Genomic DNA, 17,837 nt, shown 5'->3' on the forward strand with positions numbered 1-17,837 from the left:
CAGTGAGTATTCGGGAGGTAAGGTAGGTAGGTTCACGAATGAAGGTTACAGAGACAAGCGGGCTCGAGAATGAGAGGTCCGATTGTCTTCAGCCACCAGCAACGAACCAAGATTTGATAAAGGTACCTTGGATCAGTGTCTGTCTCACACGAGGGTGCGTGGCCTCTTGAATTTGTTAGTGTTCCATGCCGGATCATCAACTTACCGTAGCCGTAGAGCTTCTTCGATCGACATCTGCCAAGCTCATACTCATTCCTCCTCAAAGCTCAAAGTGCTAGCCATTCTCCCGATTCTCCCTTGCCCGGTCCTACTACTCGTTGGGCAAGTGTCTTTCTGTGCTGCGCAATTACCTGTTGATCCAGATCAACGTGCAATCGAACAAAAGCGGAGGTTGTTGTTTAAGCTTCGAAATAAGCTTGTCTTAGCGATCGTCGTGCGCCGGAAGCTGTCGCATCCGTGGTCTTACTCCTCATCGATGCCAAGACATCTTGGCAGCCTTACTTTTGATCCAGAGGAGAATAACGAGTATTTCTACTCTGCCGCACTCAGAGTAGGTTGAAGCTTCGCCAGACGTACTATCTTAAGTTGGCGAGTACCAAGTCTGGGCTGACGGAGGTGGTCGTTCGCCAATGTTAACTGGTGCAGTGCAGTGCAGAGCTACACGGGAGCTATGTCCACCACTGCATCTCGTATACGTAACCGGTCAAGAAAACATCTCCCATTGACCAGATGGACCAGTTGTTGTGTGTTGTTTTGTAGATCAAGATCCCTTGGCATTGCTCTGCCGTGTGGCTGTGTGACAGATTAGCTCAACCCCAAGATGCTTGGTAAGTCATCCCAATAAGTTCTGTATGAGGTGTCGCTCAGACACCTTGGAGAGAACACGGCTTGGCTCATACGTTGTATTAGGTCGAATACCCCAGTGGTATCTCCCTACATCCTTTGATTGCACTGGCGTACCTGGGCACCGAGCTATTTTACTTGGCGACTTGTTAGTCGGAATCCTTGGTGTACGTTACCATGGATTAGAGGCTTGCCCAGGGGGCCTCATGATACTACGGACAAATACTGCAATGGCGCTGTTACGATGCGCCCAATCTGGGTGTTATTGAGTCGTCATCGTGTAGTGAAATGTCTATAAAACACCTCCTCTCCTCGTTGAATGCTTCACCAGTCTCATCAGTATTCACTCGCAGAGCAACTTTACACCCTAATCTCTAATATCATTCCTCTATCCTACATTTCCAGCCCAATTCACTGCAAAGATGAAGTTCTCTCTCTTTGCCGTTGCTCTTAGCACCCTCGCTGCTGCTTCGCCAACTCCTGACATGGAGCACGAGAAGCGCGCCCTTGGTCTCCTTAAGCCCAAGGGTGGTATCCCTTTCACTTTCACTTCTATCTGGGAAGTTCTTGCTACCCCTGATCAGGTTGTCGATGCAGACAACAAGTACACTGGCGGACTGAAGAATAGCAAGGGTCTCTTCAAGTTTGGCATCAACTCAGACGAAGATGTCATCTGCTACAACATCACCCTGTATGGCTTCCGAGGTGACTATCAGTCTCCCGCCAACACTGCCACCCACATCCACGAGGCTGTCAAGGGCAAGTCGGGACCTCCACGGTAAGTTGATGACATGGATCTATACGTAATTGGACCTATTGAGCGCTGACTTGGTATTAGCATTGCCTTCCCCAACCCCGTCGGCGACGAGAAGAGCCGCAACGCTGTCGGCTGTCTCAAGGGCCCATTCCGCACCGGTGTGATTCAGAACGGCCAAGACACTGGTGTCGGCTTCACTCTCAAACAGATTGAGAAGAACCCCGAGAAGTTCTTTGCCGACTCGCACTCCAGCCTTGCTGTTCCTGGCGCTTTCCGAGGACAGCTCAGCTCAGGCAAGGTGTGCTAAAGGGTTTAGCCCCTTTCCCAACTCTGCTTGATTTGCCTAATGCGCATACGCTTCTGACGGAATTGGATAGCAACGCAGCTCCGTGTAATATTTACTCTTCGTTTTGTAGAAATAATTCAAAGTCATGGTGGCTTGGAGACGTGTTTGGGTATCGCATAACATGATAATTCATTAATCCATGATATAACCTTAACCTTGATGCATGACACCACAAAACTTGGACCGTGAAAAGAAAATCGTTTATACCGCAGCCTTCTTCTTCTTTGCCTTGGCCTTCTTCTTGCTCCTGTCTCTGGGCTTCAAGGCTGTCATGCCAGCCTTGCACACATCGGCATACCGCACGTAGAAAGCCTCCAGATCTTCGGGATTGACGACGGTTGAAAGCTTAGCTTTGTTGGAGCGATCCTTCTTGCCCTTGCCATTAGTTGCCCTGATGATGAGGGGCAGAGGCTTGCCAGGGTGAATATCTGGAGAGGGTTCCTCTTCTGAGGGACTAGGGATGTCTTGACCGTAGGTGACTGAGAGGTTTCTTAGCGGGATGAGAGATACGGCAGCTATCTATACGTACGTCGCTTCTGGCTCAAGTAGACGGCGCCATGGTCGCTGCCCTTGCGATGATTGAAGAGCTCACCCAACTTGGCGAAGAACTGTCATGATGTTAGAAATAAAGCTGCTAGACGATCGTCCGGGTCTCTCTTCATATGGAAAGGGCATTGCAGACTCACCTCGTCATGGCTCATATGAGAGTCAGCCATAGTGATGGGTTATGAGAATGTCAAAAGTCGATGTATATTGAGAGATGAATGAGTGTTAGCCTACCAGTATTGAGGTTGACATTGTGCCCCGCCATCATGTCGGGGATTCAAGTGTGGCGTACCAGATTGTGCCAGCATGGATCGTGGCTTGCCGCGGGCGGTGAAATCGCTACCTGTGACTTAGTGGGGCACTCACTACCACTCAGGTACCTCTTCGTCTCTTGAAATTTTCAAGGTATTTTCTGCCGGCAGAATATCTTTTCTTTTCTATATCAATTTCGATCTAAGAAAACAGATTCGCAAGATTCAGAGTGCATTAATCCAACCCTAAAGTAGAACTCGCTTAAATGATCTGATTCATCTATAATTCTCAGCAGTATCGCGACAAGATTTCGAGAAGATATTGTCCGAGTCGCAATACTCATCATTGACCGCCTGCCAGATTAGGCACAACCACCATCAAAAGGTCCAGCATTGTTGCTTAAAATTCAGTCACCTCAGAATTGTAACCCTTCAGCAACCCGGTGTTTCTCTTCCGCTATACTTCCGGCAAGATGACGTCCGCGCCGGAGCTTCAACAGAAACTCTTCAAGCGTATGGGCTTGGATGTTCCAGAACCCAAATCACAGCGCAATGGACCTAGGAGATCGGGACAGCAGTTGTCAAGAAAAGAGCAACGCAAAGCGCAACGGGTACAGAAGCGAACCCATGTCTACGCAAGAGCAACTCCACAGCGGCCACAACATACAAATCATGCTCAGAGAAGACCGAACACAACGCAGAGGATGCAACAGGCGAACAAGCCTCAGTCCCGCCGCCCAAAGCAGATTAGCGATGACGAAAATGATCTCAAAGACGAGGATGAGGACGGCGCTGGAGACATTTCGTTGGACGAAGACGATGATATGGACGACCTGATGGACGATGAAGAAGACGACAACGACGAAGCTGAGGATGAGGAAGAGGACGAGGAAGAGGAAGAGAAAGAGAAAGAAAACACAAAAGCAAACAGTGGGAAGAAGGGTGTTTCGAAGGCCGTGCAGGAGAGACTCGCCCAGGACGACGCCGAGATTGAGGCCTTTGAGCGAAAACTAGGTATCAAAAAGGGACGAAAATCACTGCCTCAGTCCTTCAAAGAGGATGGCCTTGGTGATCTTCTAGGAGATGTTAGCGGCGAAGAAGACGTCAGCGACAACGACAATGACAATAAAAAGAGGAAAAATGAATATGATGATTGGCTGGCATCAAAACGAAGAAAGACAGTGGAACCTGCAGGTCGACAAAAGGTCCGCGACATGCCTGAAGATGAGGAAGAAGATGATGATATGGGTTTGGACGACGAATCTGGAGATGACGACGAAGACATGGACCTCTTGGATGAAGACGGTGAAGACGGAGGAGACTTCGATAACGAGTCATTCGGCGGTTTCGACGACGATGACGACGAGGGTGATGTTGCAGGCACCACATCAGCTCAACCGCGACAGAGAGAAAACCCCTATGTCGCGCCCACTACTGGAGTTACCGTTGCGAAATACGTCCCTCCTTCATTACGCAGAGCCGCAAATTCAGAAGAGGAGCGTAAAAGCCGACTTAGGAAACAAGTTCAAGGCTTGATCAATCGTCTTACAGATGCCAACATCTTGTCCATTGTCAAGTCTGTGGAGGAGCTTTACCAAAACAACGCACGTGGTGATGTGACAGATGTTATCACGGATGCAATCATGGCTCAAATTTGCAAGCCGGAGAGCCTCCCCGATCAATTCTTTGTCCTCACCGGTGGATTTGTCGCTGCTATTTACCGCCTTATTGGGTCGAGTTTTGGTTCGGTTTTAATCCGCCGTATTGTCGAAGATTTTGGCGGTCACTATGAGCAAGCGAGCAAGGAACAAAACGCCGAATCCGCTATTCAAAAGGAAGCTTCGAACATCTTGACACTGCTTTCGCAATTTTACGTGTTTGAGGTCATCACTTGCAAGATCATCTTTGATTACATGGAGAGACTTCTCAGCGACCTCAATGAGATCAACGTGGAACTTCTTCTGCGAATATGCCGCATGGCTGGCCGAATGTTGAAGCAGGATGATCAGCAATCGCTGAAGCACGTCTCTGGGGTCCTTAACCAGTCCGTCTCAAAAGTCGGCTACACCAACATCTCAGCTCGCACAAAGTTCATGGTTGAAACCATCACCGACCTTACCAAGGGCAAAAAGAAGGCCCGAGGCTTGGACTTTACTGTCGTCTCAGAACATGTACAACGCATGAAAAAGCGTCTCGGTGAGCTCAAGTCTCAGTCGCGACGGCTCGATGGCCTTGCTCCCATGGGCGTGGGCTTGGTCGACATTGAGGGAGCTGAGACGCGAGGTAAATGGTGGTTGGTTGGTGCCAGTGTACCAACAACTCTCCTAGATAAAAGCAAAAAGGGGCATGTAACTAATGCAGAAATGAGCGATCATGAGGACATGGACATTGTTTTGCCTGATTACCCAAAGAAGGCTCGCGCCCAAGGTTTGAGTGGAACGGCCCAGATTGCAATCTTCACAGCATTGATGACGGCATCCAATTTTGAGCACGCCTACAGACAATTTGTCAACCTGCGGCTCAAGAAGGATGACCAATTGGCCCTCGCCACTGTCTTAGTGCAATGTGTAGGCAGCGAAATGCAATACAACCCCTACTACGCTCTCGTAGGAGGAAAGGCCTGTCTGAGCAACAGCCGAATCAGGTTTGCAATCCAAGATCGATTATGGAAGATCTTTAGGAGTCTCGGAGAATCCATGTTCGGCGAAGCTCCTGAGGAGGATGAGTCGGCTGATGCTGAGCGTATGAAAGATGAGAGACGCATCACCAACGTGGCCAAGTTCTATGCGGCACTTGTTGCGGATGGAACACTGAATATTGCCATCTTGAAGCCTCTGGAACTTCCCGAGGCAAATCACTGGACATCGATGTTTGTCCAACTATTCATACTTGCTCTTCTAAAGGAATGCCGGAGCAAGAAGAAGGGCTTCGAGGAAGATACGAAGCTAGAGAGGATCTTTGCTGCTGCCCGAGACTTGCCAGGCTTGGCTGCCGGTATACATTGGATGCTACGGAAAAAGGTCCGGAAGACCAAATTGGTCAGCGCAAAGGAGTTGAAAAAGCTTGAGGGCGTTTGCGAGAAGGCGCAGATTATTGTGCGCCCAGCGGTAATAGAAGTGTAGAATACGGATAAGAGTCATAGATACTCAGGGAGGCGACAATGTTACAAATTGCCGCGGCCTGGTTCAGTCATGGGTTCAGACTCATAATGTTCATTAGCAATCATGTCGGTGAACCGGCGATGTGCTCCGTATATGAGCGGCTTTGTCTTGCAGTGACGTCGGCATCCCGAGGGACAATTGAGGTCCCCGGGGACCGGGTAGGAACGGGACACGCCGGATCCTCAAGCTGTGGTTGGGGGCGACATCAGTCTTTGGGGAGAACCGTTTCGGCGTGCGTTGGGACGAAATGCCCAAATTCCCAGGCAAGACTTAGCGTGAACCACCACTGAAACCGGGAATGGATCCAAAAAGTTGGAGATATAATGCAATGCCATTCGATAACTGGGCCGGAGATATATGTCCAGGGGCCGGTTTTCTCCAACGAGACCTACCTACCTAGGTACCTAGCAAAAGCTTTACAGGGCACGCGGAGGGGTGCTGTAGGTGGCTCCCTCACCGAATAAACGACCAATCGTGTTAGCGTGTCGGCTGACATCTTGGAAAATATTACCTGATAAACGGGCGGGCTTCTCTTTGCCGAAGCTCCCTGTAGTGCATTACAGTGCTTTGCCTTACTGGATTTACTGCCCGGGTTGTGCTTTTTAGACGGCGGGCGAGCTTTGTTGCGGCAACGCCTCAACCTCAACCTCGTCGACTTTTTCTACCTCATCCTCCCCCTTCCTCTCCACAATCCGTCTGTCCTCCATTGTCTTTCCCACACAACCCACATCATGCTTTCCAGTCGCTTAATATCACGAGCTGTTGCTCGCCCGGCTTTCCAGAAGTCTACGTACGTTAATACCACAATGCGCTTTGCGACGAATGGGTCCAGGAGAAGCTTGTTCAAGCCCGCTTCTGTTGGGACCAACCCGTCGTGGAGGGAAATATGGCTCGTCAACTAACAATGTTTCTCCCCGATCGATAGGCTCCCCAGCGTTGTTGCTTCCTCTTCGCTGTCGCGATTCAGCCGTGGATATGCCTCTTCGGCTGGTATGTTACCTCCGTGCTGGTCGGAACACCACCCCGAGCAACCCGCTGACCAGAATTTCTTGCAGAGGAGAAGGATCTCGTTGTTATCGGTGGCGGCGTTGCTGGCTACGTCGCTGCTATCAAGGCTGGACAAGAGGGCATGAAGGTTGGTCTTATACGTATACGGATATTATCAAGCGGACGGAATTGGCTGACCAGATCTTTTCATCTCTCATAGGTTACCTGCATTGAGAAGCGTGGCTCTCTCGGCGGTACCTGCTTGAATGTCGGCTGCATCCCCTCAAAATCTCTCCTCAACAACTCGCATCTCTACCACCAGATTCTTCACGACACCAAGGCCCGCGGTATCGAGGTCGGCGAGGTCAAGCTTAACCTGGCCAACTTCATGAAGGCCAAGGAGACTTCCGTTAGCGGTCTTACCAAGGGTATCGAGTACCTCTTCAAGAAGAACGGCGTCGAGTACATCAAGGGTGCCGGTTCTTTCGTCAACGAGCATGAGATCAAGGTCGACCTCAACGAGGGCGGTGAGACCAGCGTTCGCGGCAAGAACATCCTTATTGCTACTGGTTCCGAGGCCACTCCTTTCCCCGGTCTTGAGATCGACGAGAAGCGCGTTGTCACCAGCACTGGTGCCATCGCTCTTGAGCAGGTCCCTGAGACCATGACCGTCATTGGTGGTGGTATCATTGGTCTTGAGATGGCCTCCGTCTGGTCGCGACTTGGCTCCAAGGTCACTATTGTCGAGTTCCTCGGCCAGATTGGTGGCCCCGGTATGGACACTGAGATTGCCAAGAACACACAGAAGATCCTCAAGAAGCAGGGTCTCGAGTTCAAGCTCAACACCAAGGTTGTCAGTGGTGACAAGTCTGGCGATAAGGTCAAGCTTGAGGTTGACTCTGCCAAGGGTGGCAAGCCCGAATCTGTATGTGTATCAAATCCAATTGCTTTGCCTACAGCTCTAACAAACATATCCAGATCGAGTCCGACGTAGTCCTCGTTGCCATTGGTCGACGACCTTACACCGGCGGCCTCGGCCTTGAGAACATTGGCCTTGAGGCTGATGACCGCGGCCGTGTCATCATTGACTCCGAGTACCGAACCAAGATCCCCCACATCCGATGTGTCGGTGATGTCACCTTCGGCCCTATGCTTGCCCATAAGGCTGAGGAGGAGGCTGTTGCCGTTGTCGAGTACATCAAGAAGGGGTATGGTCATGTCAACTATGGTGCCATTCCCTCCGTTATGTACACCCACCCTGAGGTCGCCTGGGTCGGCCAGAGCGAGCAGGACCTGAAGAACCAGAACATCCCTTACCGAGTCGGAACCTTCCCCTTCGTTGCCAACTCCCGAGCCAAGACCAACCAGGACACTGAGGGTATGGTCAAGATGCTCGCTGATCCCGAGACTGACCGCATTCTCGGCGTTCACATCATCGGCCCCAACGCTGGTGAGATGATCGCTGAGGGTACTCTGGCTCTCGAATATGGTGCTTCCAGTGAGGACATTGCCCGAACCTGCCACGCTCACCCCACACTTGCCGAGGCCTTCAAGGAGGCTGCCATGGCCACTCACGCCAAGGCCATCCACTTCTAAGCAATGCTTGAGGAACATAATGAAAAAGGTGACACAGGGTCAAGAGGAGGCATCGCCAGGATAGTGCAAACGGGATAGGACCCGGGGCATTTGGGACTCTGGGTTGTGTAAATTAGTAATAATTCTGTCTGTTCAGCATGATGCCTGGAAATCACACGGCAGGATGCGTTGCTTGCGTTCCAAGATTATTTGCACTGCGTGAAGGAAGAATACAAATTCTATGATGAATGACTTAAAGCCCATCTTTCAACTTGACCGGCCAAGCCATTGACTCTTTCTCAAAAATTGTTGTACAAACTTAGTCAGGGCAAGCTTTAGATCAAAGTATCCAAAAACTGTGTTAGAGATAGATGGGTAAGACCAGCGCTCGACTCAGATATTCAGATATTATTCACATTTTCCCGAACCTATTAGTTAGCTACTCGAGTGAGTCGAATACGAATTCGAGAATGTATGTTGAATACTTTCAACTCACACAGGGCCATCGAGTGACCTAGACCCGAACCCGTGTGCAACGGTGGATATATATATATATATTTACAAGGTTGTTCAAGTCGAAACGAAAGTTTCTTGTGAGGGGATACACCAGATCAGGTCATTCTCGACCAGGAACCGGCTAGGGATCTGGCCAGGGGATATGAACATAGGTCGTTGATATTCCTAAAAGCCCATTATTGTTTTCGTCTCTTTTCGTCTCTTTTCGAGTTGTAGCTGGGAGTGAAGCATCAATTGGCTTACGCTGTTGTGAATGATGGAGAATGCAAAGCATCTGAGCTCACCAATCGGTGAACACGGGGTCTTGGGAACCCGAAGAACTTTACAATAGCGGAAATCCGGATGTCAATCGTTGTCACTGATCAAAAGCAACATGGTATCGGTGATCCATGGCCTGCATAATCCCCACCAGGTTGGAGATCCTGTCGCCTGTCTGGGTAGCCTGTGTCTCGATTGGGTCGCCGCTGCCTGTAACTAATTTTGGTGCCTAGATTCAGGAACAGACACTTGCGTATGCAGCGATGGAGCCTTTTGTGACAATAATTGCTGAAATCAGGGGTCTAGGAATGTTACGAGATGGAAGCTTGTAAGTCAATCTTGAAGGCGGCCTTCCAACTGGTGGCGGGGTAAATCATTACCTGTCTATCCCCAATTCCACCTGAGCCCCTCCGTTACAGCGGAGAGATCGGGCCACTTTGTTAGAAGTGAGGTGTGCTACCACCTGCGCCGCTCCACCACTGCCGGTGCTAGCATATGGCACGCACTTCGCTGAAGGAACTGATAAGATGCGGTGAATTGAGCTGCATATGATTCGACAGCAAGCTTAAACCGGCCCCTTTTTAACTTACACATTTAAATCCTGTACTCCCCCATTCATCCCTCGCTTGGAGACACCCAGCCCTGGACTGTTCTGTCGTTTGGTGCAGCAGAGTCCTCCACGTTTTTTCTAGCGGTTTTGTTGTCAGAGGTATTCTTGCCTCTGTTTCAATCTGTACTTCACCATGGCCCATAGCGCTGTCGTTACAGGCCTGCCGCCTCTGGCAGGTGATGCGCCCGAGAAGATACCAAAACTTATGACCAGGGACGAGATTGAAGCCTTGATCGCTGAAGGCAAGCATGTTACTATATTCCATAACCAAGTCATTAAGATGGATGCTTGGATGCCCTATCACCCCGGAGGTGATAAGGCTATGCTTCACATGGTGGGCAAGGATGCTTCTGATGAAATCGATGCGTAGGCTACAAACAAATCCAGTGTCTACAAGGCCAATGCTAATCTGATGAATAGTCTACACTGTTTTGAGACACGCCAGAAAGTCCTGCGCTATCGCATCGGTCGAATCGAGGGAACTTGGGAAAACTTCCTGCCGCCTATCCAGGGAGGCGCTTACCGTACACACGAAGAGATCGAACGAGCTAACGCCCACCGGGAATCCCACAAAGACCAAGACTCGAGCGCTCCGTCAACCCGTGTCCCATCACCAGTCTTCGACGAGGAAGAGGCCGCCGGAGTGAGACAACGAAAGACCAACAAGAAGGACGGAGCTCGCGCACCCTCGATATCATCTGCTTCTAGCGTAGAAGAGCCAGATCTTGATGGCATGTCGTATCTTGATACCATTACTCGCGAGCATATCAGCCTCGACCTCGACAAGTACCCTCCTCCCGACAAGGAAACACAAGCCAAGATCGTTGCCAAATATCGCGAGCTTCACCAGAAGGTCTACGACACAGGGCTGTACAACTGCAACTACAAGGCTTATGGAATCGAATTCTTTCGATACACTGCATTGGCAGTCGGTTCAGCTTTCTGCCTCCACCACGAATGGTACGCTCTAAGCGCCTTTCTTCTGGGTGCCCTCTGGCATCAGCTCTCGTTCACAGTCCACGATGCCGGGCACATGGGCATCACCCATAGCTACCTCGTTGATTCTTGCATCGGAGCCCTGATCGCCGACTTCATGGGAGGTTTGTCAATAGGATGGTGGAAGCGCAATCACAACGTGCACCACGTTATTACCAATGCGCCGGAGCACGACCCTGATATTGAGCACATGCCTCTCTTTGCCGTCTCCCACCGTCTCCTAGGCAGCTTGAGATCAACATACTACGAGAGAGTCATGAACTATGATGCTGTGGCAAAGGTTCTGCTTAGAGTTCAGGCCTGGACTTACTACCCACTGCTTGCACTGGCTCGTTTCAACCTCTACCGACTCTCATGGGACCACCTCATCATGGGCCGAGGTCCAAAGAAAGGGCCTGGCTTGGTTATCTGGTGGCTTGAGATCATTGGACAGGTTTTCTTCTGGACCTGGTTCGGCTATGGTCTGGTATACAACCTTCTCCCTGACAACTGGACCAGATTTTACTTTGTCATGATCAGCAACATCACCGCCTCGCCTCTTCATGTTCAGATTGTCTTGTCTCACTTTGCAATGAGCACAGTTGAGCTGGGACCTCAGGAGTCGTTCCCACAGAGGCAGCTCCGAACCACTATGGACATTGATTGTCCTGAGTGGCTTGACTTCTTCCATGGTGGACTTCAGTTCCAGGTTATTCACCATCTCTTCCCTCGCGTACCGCGTCATAATCTGCGCGCAACACAGAAGCTCGTCCAGGAGTTCTGTGACGAGGTCAACATCCCTTATGCGTTGTATGGGTTCGCCAACGGCAACCAGCAGGTTATTGGAAGGCTCGCAGAGGTTTCTCGACAGGCGGCGATCCTTGCTAAGTGCCAGCAGGCGATTCAGAACGGTGACCTTTCAGGCCATCACCATTAGACGAAACACGACCGACAGACTGGCATTTTGCTGTATATATTTGTGCTAGTTTCTGCTTGCGAAGTCATCAAAAGTTCTGTTTAGATTAGACCGACGGGAACTGTCATGATAGATCGTTTGCGAGGTGCAATGATGAATTTATGAATAGTTCTGTCTCACTTTCTCTTCTCGTCGACAATCGTGATATTGTCTAAGACATTGAGATGTATCACTACCACAAAGTGTAATTGTTTGACTACCTGGTTTGGAAGCAAGCTCTGCTCTCTACAGGACAGTGTGTAGGCAAGTCTTGGTCTAGAAGCTCATAAAGTCCGGAATTGTGAGACTTGGGTCTGGATGATAAACAACAAGTGCCTTGCGGTAGGTGGTGATGAAGTGTGCCCTTAGCCTCGCCGAAGGAGTTCCTTTGAGGCTTTATTAACGTTGGCATTGGGCAGATGAACAACCGGGCTTGCCGTCCATCACATGGGCCTAGTGGTGGTAGTTGAGTGACGTCGATTTCTCGCACGAGGGGTCACGATGAGGGGCAAAAAGCATGAAGCCTTGAGGCGTTTGATTCGTGGACGCGTGCATATTTCATGAGAAAGACATTCCGATCGTCATGCGGGTTGATATGAATTTGCATGCTCTAGAATGGACTTGTTATTGACGCCGATGATGGTGTAGGAATTAGTAGATAAATATATATATTGCTTTGGGATATGATAAAGTTTGTGCAAGCCTCGTTCATGCAGGCAGCAGATAAGCAAGAGTCAATGGTTAATAGCAAGTACCTTAGGCAGGTACTCTTCTACTTTTCTATAATCAACAAACAAACGAAACTCAATCTCAAGGTTCAACAGAGTTGAAACACAAAAGTAGACGCGTCCGAATAGAAGGCGTCCGTACTCAGATCATGGGCACGGAGTACAAAGTCCTAAAAGGTGGACGTCCCCCATTGGAAAAGTCGAGACTCGTGGGGCTAACTCCTTCCCTGTCCAGGTTACCATACAGTGCGTGGATGGAAGCAAGATTCCCTGCTCCATCTCAAACGAGCCAACCACTTTGTAACTTAATTCCTACCTACGACAACAGCTCCAAGCTTAAACCAAGCTCTACCTTACCTTACTTTTCTTTACCACTTCAGAGGGACTCTCGTTCGTTCTTATTCTGTCATCATTAGATAATCTGTCACCCCTACCTATCTTTCTCCACTGAGTGACCCAGCCAGCCAGCAAGCAAGCAAGCAAGCAAGCAAGCAAGCAAGCAAGCTACCTACCTACCTATCTACCTACCGCTATCTCGTCGCGCCTAGCGGACGATGTGAATGAGCTACAGCTATGGATGCCAACATCCAACGTGCCCTTAATGATAAGCTCTACGACAAACGCAAGATCGGGGCTCTGGAGTATGTCTCACTTCCCACCACAGATATCCAGTATACTCCCAGCTATTTTCTTGATAGCTCTCTGCTTTCACCTTCGCCAAGACGTCACACCTCGGTCCGATGACCTACTACCATTGCTCTCAAGCTCCACAGATGCAAATGCTGACTTTCATACCTTAGGCTTGAACGTGTAATTAGAGATCTCGTCAGTGTCAAGGACTATCAGCGAGTCCATGATATTCTGGAGCAGCTGTGTAATGACTATGCGTACGCTGTGCATCAGCCTCATGCTAGAAATGGCGGTTTAATAGGCCTCGCTGCCGCCGCTATTGCGCTTGGTCCGGTACGTTTTAATCTACGGCATCTCCCCGTCTCAATACTGGATACCTTGGCAGAAGAGATCCAGTACCTCAGTCTTCCCCAAGAGTCTACATCTAACTTACAAACCAGGAACTACCGAGATATCTCGCCAAGATTGTCCCCCCTGTCCTAGCATGTTTCACCGACCAAGATGCAAGAGTAAGGTATTATGCTTGCGAGGCCATGTACAATATAGCCAAGGTTGCAAAGGGAGAAATATTGGTGTATTTTAATAGTATCTTTGATCAGCTTTGCAAGGTATGTTCTCCCCTCCGGGCTTCATATTTGATAAGTCGACCATACTAATATGCTTGGCTTCCAGCTTGGGGCGGACTCGGAGCTGTCAGTCAAAAACGGAGCGGAACTGCTGGATCGACTCGTAAAAGATATTGTATCTGAGTCTGCTGCTTCATATGTCTCTATCCTTGAGACACCGCCGGAGTTCGATGGCGATGACAAAGTGTCGCTAGGCGAGAACTCTCACTTGCCAACAGCGTTCTCCCTGCCTCGATTTATCCCACTCTTGAAAGAGCGCATTTGGGTTATTAATCCTTTCACTCGGCAGTTCCTCGTGGGATGGATCACGTTACTCGATTCTATACCCGACCTGGAGCTTGTCACGTATCTCCCGGACTTCCTTGGAGGTCTTCTCAAGTTCCTATCTGACCAGAATTCGGACGTGAGGGTTGCCACACAAACCTGCTTGGATAAGTTTTTGAACGAGATCAAGCGCATTGCGCGTATAAAGAAGGGCATCTTGGAAAGCAAACGGTCTAAAGAGGGTGCCAAGCGGAAACGACAAGACTCGATCGATAGCGAATCGATAAACCCTGACTTTGAGGAAGGAGATGAGCTCGACTCAGACGCCGCACTCGATGATGATGACGATAGTGGAGAGGATTGGATTCCCGGACAAGATGTCGAGATAAACTACAAGGAGATTCTTCAGATACTTACTGCCACGCTCGATTCTCCGCTAGGTTTGTTATCCTTCAAGTTCCTTGGACGACGGCTGACATGGCGTAAGAGGAGGATTGTCTCCTCGAGTCACTAAGATGGGTTGTTGAATTTCTAGATATTTGCCCTGAAGAAGTCCTTCCCTTTACGCCCAAGATCCTCGCCCATATGCTTCCAGCTATGGCCAGCACCAAAGAGACCATCCATCAAGCAGCAACCCGGGTCAACACATGCCTGATGGACTATGTCGTTTCGCTCTCTGACGACTCGGAGTTGAGTCAACCGCCGCCTCCTGCTCAACCGCCTCAACACCTCTCAACCTCTCGACTGTCAGTTCCCGGAGAAAAGGGACCCGAGAGCAACAACAGCAACAGAGCATCCCTATCAAGCTCCAGAGACCTCGATCTCCGCAGTCCTACGCCTGCTCAAGGCCGCTCAATATCGACTCCCGCTGATATCAGTGTTACGCAGACACAAGCTGATCTGGACTACGCCGCCGCCGTCAACTCTCTGACTCTCCTCTTCCTCAACGATCACGAAGCGACCCGGGTGGCGGCCTTGACGTGGCTTATTATGCTACACAGGAAAGCTCCCCGAAAGGTCCTCGCTTTCAACGATGGCACGTTCCCAGCGTTGCTCAAGACATTATCCGATCCCTCAGACGCCGTGGTTACCAAGGATCTTCAACTTCTCTCACAAATCTCGAGGAATACAGAGGACGACTACTTTGCAAATTTCATGGTCAATCTCTTACAACTTTTCTCAACAGATCGAAAGCTGCTTGAAACTCGAGGAAATCTCATTATTCGGCAACTGTGTTTAAGCTTGAGCCCGGAGAGGATTTACAGGACACTGGCAGACTGCATCGAGAAAGAGGAAGACGTCGAATTCGCAAGCATAATGGTGCAGAACCTCAATAACAACCTGATTACTGCTCCACAGCTAGCAGACGTTCGAAAAAGATTACGAAACCTTGAAACAAAGGTAGGGGAACTCCTCCCAGGCTGCATTTCAAGACAAGAATACTGACAACTTCAAGGACGGTCAAACGCTATTCGTGGCATTGTTTCGATCGTGGTGCTATAATGCTGTCGCTACCTTCTCGCTTTGCTTGCTCGCCCAAGCCTACGAGCAAGCTTATAACTTGCTACAGATCTTGTAAGCGCAGGCGTAATAGAATATGCTACTTAAACTGACATGCTTCAGCGGCGAATTGGACATGACAGTCAACATGCTCATTCAAGTAGACAAACTCGTACAGCTTATCGAGTCACCCGTCTTTACTTGTAAGCGTAGTGTCCGTCATTCACTTGTCGTACACGAACTAACAGCCCGTCCAGACTTACGACTACAACTACTGGAACCTGAGAAGTACCCATACTTATACAAGTGCATGTATGGTATCCTCATGCTTCTACCGCAGTCCTCGGCATTTGCCGCGCTGAAGAACAGACTCAATAGCGTCAGCTCTATAGGCTATCTACATGCAGCACCTCGAACGTAAGTTGAAGATTGCTTTATAGTGGGCGTGTTGGGCAAGGGTTGCTTAGCTCTGAACTCCAAGCTGCATGTACTAGCTTTTGTGGTAAGCTAACCTATGGGCAGGGCTCCTCCAGCTACAAGCAGCTCCAATTTTGACAGACCCAATCGACTCAAGAGCAGGGAAGATGGGAACATACGATGGGTTGAGCTACTGGAAAAGTTCCGAAGTGTGCAGGAACGAGCTAGACGCGCGCAGCGTCAGAACAACATGGATGGTGACGAAATACCACCAATTGGGGTCAGTGAACTCCGCATTGGCGATGGAGCGGTAGACGTCAAAGGCAAGGAGACACGGGGTGTCGGCTTGCAAACGATTCCCCAGAAAGAGCCAGCACCCGCTCCTCCAGTGCCGGCCAAAAGAATTGGGTTGGGTAGACAGTTTGGAAGGTTGGGTGGCGCCGTGGCAGGTAAAGGGCGGCGAAACCCATAGCGACTGATTCCAGTTTGGTTATATAGATAGGTATTGAGCGTTATTTGCCTGGTGTGTCGACTTGATGCGGAAGTACAGTTGACAGCGTCCAAGGTTCATTAATGTATAGTATCGGGCCAAGGATCAAATAAAACAAGCTCAGCGTCGTCGCTTAACAGGACTTTCACGTTCCACTAAGCCTTCAAAGACAGCATCACGCTGCGATTCTACAGAACGTAATTGATCTCGAAGCTCTTCGAGTTCAGCCCTGGCCACATCTGGATTGCTAGGAAGACCTTGAAAGGTGGCCAGCTGGACGTCGAGCTCCTTCTTTCGTGATAACACTGACAGGTATTCTTGTTCGTCACGAGCAAGGTCGGCAATGGTCGGGTGCGAGGAGTCGGCGGATGCAGCCAGAGCAGCAACCTTGTCTTGAAGCTCAGGTAGCTTGGCGGACAATGCCTTGACCTTGCGCTGCATGTCGAGGTTCTGTTTGGCCAAATGTGCTGGAGGCTGGTAGTCATCTGTCTGTAGCTCTTTGAGAAGTTCCTTTATTCGAGCTGCTTCGTCGTCGATATGTTTGTGGAGGACCTCGACGCGGGCCTTCATCTGTTCAGCATCGTGGATGCTTGCTTGAAGTTGGCACATGCGCTGGCCTAGTGTGTCGGGCTCTGGGAAGGCGACTCCGAATTGGAGCGCCATATTGGCAATGGCATCAAGAGCGGTGTGGCCATCGGTAGGCAGGTTGTGTTCTACGGCTTCAATGAGGCCTTCCCTCAGTGGCCGGCTGGTTTTGTCGATCTTCTTCTCAGAGTCGGTGAGTTCCTGCAAAGCAGTTGCTTCAGACTTAGCTACCAGGTTGCGCTCATCATCGGCAGCTTCGTTGACAGAGGCGAGAGCTAATAGGGCTTTGAGAGTGTCGTTGTTGCGCTCGAAAGACGGGACTGGTCGAGGGTGGAATTTAGAGGAGAGCCAGGCGTCGATATAGGACCAGTCGCGGGCGGTGGAAGCGGCGATACGAGCAACTGAGGGAGAGAAAATGGCCGAATCTTGGCTGAGGAGACGATGATGCGCCATGATTGATTGATTGATTGAGTGAGTGAGTGAGTGAGTGAGTGCGAGAGAGAGCAGGTGAATGAATGTCTCTCTCTGTCTTGAATCAAGGAGCGGGTTTGGTGTGGAAGTCTCCAAGTTTGAGGTGCATCAACAAAACAAAACAATCAATCATTGGCGGTCGAGATGGTGACGCCACAGAACAACCTAGGTCTAGGCTCTAGCTGCAGCCCGTGCCTGCCCTGTGGTTCCCGTCAATTAATAGATTTGGAGGTGGGAACCCCTGCAACTGCAGTGGCAGAAAATGATTCGGTCCCTGAGTGTACTAAGTTATAGTGCCCGCCGCTAATTCCTGCAGCCAGAACATGCTAGACTCGCAGACTCGTAC

The 17,837-nt window shown here is 50.1% G+C and overlaps 7 protein-coding genes across 8 annotated transcripts; 5 read left to right on the forward strand and 2 right to left on the reverse strand.

The window, feature by feature from the left end:
• Nucleotides 1-1,265: 1,265 nt before the first annotated feature.
• Nucleotides 1,266-1,907, forward strand: FVEG_05076 (hypothetical protein; the record flags this gene model as incomplete). The annotated part of the gene is made up of 2 exons (XM_018893099.1): nt 1,266-1,621; nt 1,682-1,907. The coding sequence occupies 2 exons, from the start codon at nt 1,266-1,268 to the stop codon at nt 1,905-1,907; spliced, it is 582 nt and encodes a 193-aa protein (XP_018749917.1).
• Nucleotides 1,908-1,923: 16 nt separating this feature from the next.
• Nucleotides 1,924-6,205, reverse strand: FVEG_05077 (signal recognition particle subunit SRP14). The gene is made up of 3 exons (XM_018893100.1): nt 2,633-6,205; nt 2,476-2,554; nt 1,924-2,425 (listed from the first exon to the last, which is right to left on the reverse strand). The coding sequence occupies exons 1-3, from the start codon at nt 2,660-2,662 to the stop codon at nt 2,148-2,150; spliced, it is 387 nt and encodes a 128-aa protein (XP_018749918.1). The 5' UTR covers nt 2,663-6,205; the 3' UTR covers nt 1,924-2,147.
• Nucleotides 3,165-6,023, forward strand: FVEG_05078 (hypothetical protein). The gene has a single exon (XM_018893101.1). It carries the CDS (start codon nt 3,217-3,219, stop codon nt 5,863-5,865), a length of 2,649 nt encoding a protein of 882 aa, XP_018749919.1. The 5' UTR covers nt 3,165-3,216; the 3' UTR covers nt 5,866-6,023.
• A 180-nt stretch (nt 6,206-6,385) lies between the features above and the next one.
• Nucleotides 6,386-8,991, forward strand: FVEG_05079 (dihydrolipoyl dehydrogenase). The gene is made up of 5 exons (XM_018893102.1): nt 6,386-6,694; nt 6,830-6,894; nt 6,960-7,039; nt 7,112-7,816; nt 7,870-8,991. The coding sequence occupies exons 1-5, from the start codon at nt 6,636-6,638 to the stop codon at nt 8,485-8,487; spliced, it is 1,527 nt and encodes a 508-aa protein (XP_018749920.1). The 5' UTR covers nt 6,386-6,635; the 3' UTR covers nt 8,488-8,991.
• A 736-nt stretch (nt 8,992-9,727) lies between these two features.
• On the forward strand, nt 9,728-12,464 carry FVEG_05080 (hypothetical protein). The gene is made up of 2 exons (XM_018893103.1): nt 9,728-10,216; nt 10,271-12,464. The coding sequence occupies exons 1-2, from the start codon at nt 9,984-9,986 to the stop codon at nt 11,760-11,762; spliced, it is 1,725 nt and encodes a 574-aa protein (XP_018749921.1). The 5' UTR covers nt 9,728-9,983; the 3' UTR covers nt 11,763-12,464.
• Nucleotides 12,465-12,726: 262 nt separating this feature from the next.
• FVEG_15593 (DNA repair and recombination protein RAD54 and RAD54-like protein) lies at nt 12,727-16,577 on the forward strand. 2 transcript variants are annotated; one of them, XM_018904767.1, is made up of 9 exons: nt 12,727-13,149; nt 13,309-13,471; nt 13,579-13,746; nt 13,811-14,468; nt 14,516-15,429; nt 15,485-15,603; nt 15,652-15,731; nt 15,786-15,945; nt 16,051-16,577. In XM_018904767.1, exons 1-9 carry the CDS (start codon nt 13,082-13,084, stop codon nt 16,415-16,417), a joined length of 2,697 nt encoding a protein of 898 aa, XP_018749922.1. In that variant the 5' UTR covers nt 12,727-13,081; the 3' UTR covers nt 16,418-16,577. The 2 variants fall into 2 exon arrangements, with proteins under 2 accessions (XP_018749922.1, XP_018749923.1); XM_018904768.1 differs by having other exon boundaries at nt 15,786-16,577.
• Nucleotides 15,469-17,697, reverse strand: FVEG_05083 (hypothetical protein). Its single transcript, XM_018893104.1, has one exon. The coding sequence runs from the start codon at nt 17,471-17,473 to the stop codon at nt 16,556-16,558; it is 918 nt and encodes a 305-aa protein (XP_018749924.1). The 5' UTR covers nt 17,474-17,697; the 3' UTR covers nt 15,469-16,555.
• Nucleotides 17,698-17,837: the final 140 nt, after the last annotated feature.

The sequence above is a fragment of the Fusarium verticillioides genome, chromosome 4 (genome assembly GCF_000149555.1).
Source record: "Fusarium verticillioides 7600 chromosome 4, whole genome shotgun sequence".
Taxonomy (NCBI): domain Eukaryota; kingdom Fungi; phylum Ascomycota; class Sordariomycetes; order Hypocreales; family Nectriaceae; genus Fusarium; species Fusarium verticillioides.

Coding starts and splice junctions, on each gene's coding strand:
- FVEG_05078 (XM_018893101.1), top strand. CDS start 3,217: ATGACGTCCGCGCCGGAGCTTCAACAGAAACTCTTCAAGCGTATGGGC.
- FVEG_05079 (XM_018893102.1), top strand. CDS start 6,636: ATGCTTTCCAGTCGCTTAATATCACGAGCTGTTGCTCGCCCGGCTTTC. Junction 6,695..6,829: donor CCGGCTTTCCAGAAGTCTAC/GTACGTTAATAC, acceptor CCCGATCGATAG/GCTCCCCAGCGTTGTTGCTT. Junction 7,040..7,111: donor CTGGACAAGAGGGCATGAAG/GTTGGTCTTATA, acceptor CATCTCTCATAG/GTTACCTGCATTGAGAAGCG.
- FVEG_05083 (XM_018893104.1), bottom strand. CDS start 17,473: ATGGCGCATCATCGTCTCCTCAGCCAAGATTCGGCCATTTTCTCTCCC.
- FVEG_05080 (XM_018893103.1), top strand. CDS start 9,984: ATGGCCCATAGCGCTGTCGTTACAGGCCTGCCGCCTCTGGCAGGTGAT. Junction 10,217..10,270: donor GCTTCTGATGAAATCGATGC/GTAGGCTACAAA, acceptor TCTGATGAATAG/TCTACACTGTTTTGAGACAC.
- FVEG_15593 (XM_018904767.1), top strand. CDS start 13,082: ATGGATGCCAACATCCAACGTGCCCTTAATGATAAGCTCTACGACAAA. Junction 13,747..13,810: donor TCTTTGATCAGCTTTGCAAG/GTATGTTCTCCC, acceptor CTTGGCTTCCAG/CTTGGGGCGGACTCGGAGCT. Junction 15,732..15,785: donor CGAGTCACCCGTCTTTACTT/GTAAGCGTAGTG, acceptor CAGCCCGTCCAG/ACTTACGACTACAACTACTG.
- FVEG_05077 (XM_018893100.1), bottom strand. CDS start 2,662: ATGGCTGACTCTCATATGAGCCATGACGAG. Junction 2,555..2,632: donor CTCATATGAGCCATGACGAG/GTGAGTCTGCAA, acceptor ACATCATGACAG/TTCTTCGCCAAGTTGGGTGA. Junction 2,426..2,475: donor CTACTTGAGCCAGAAGCGAC/GTACGTATAGAT, acceptor GAAACCTCTCAG/TCACCTACGGTCAAGACATC.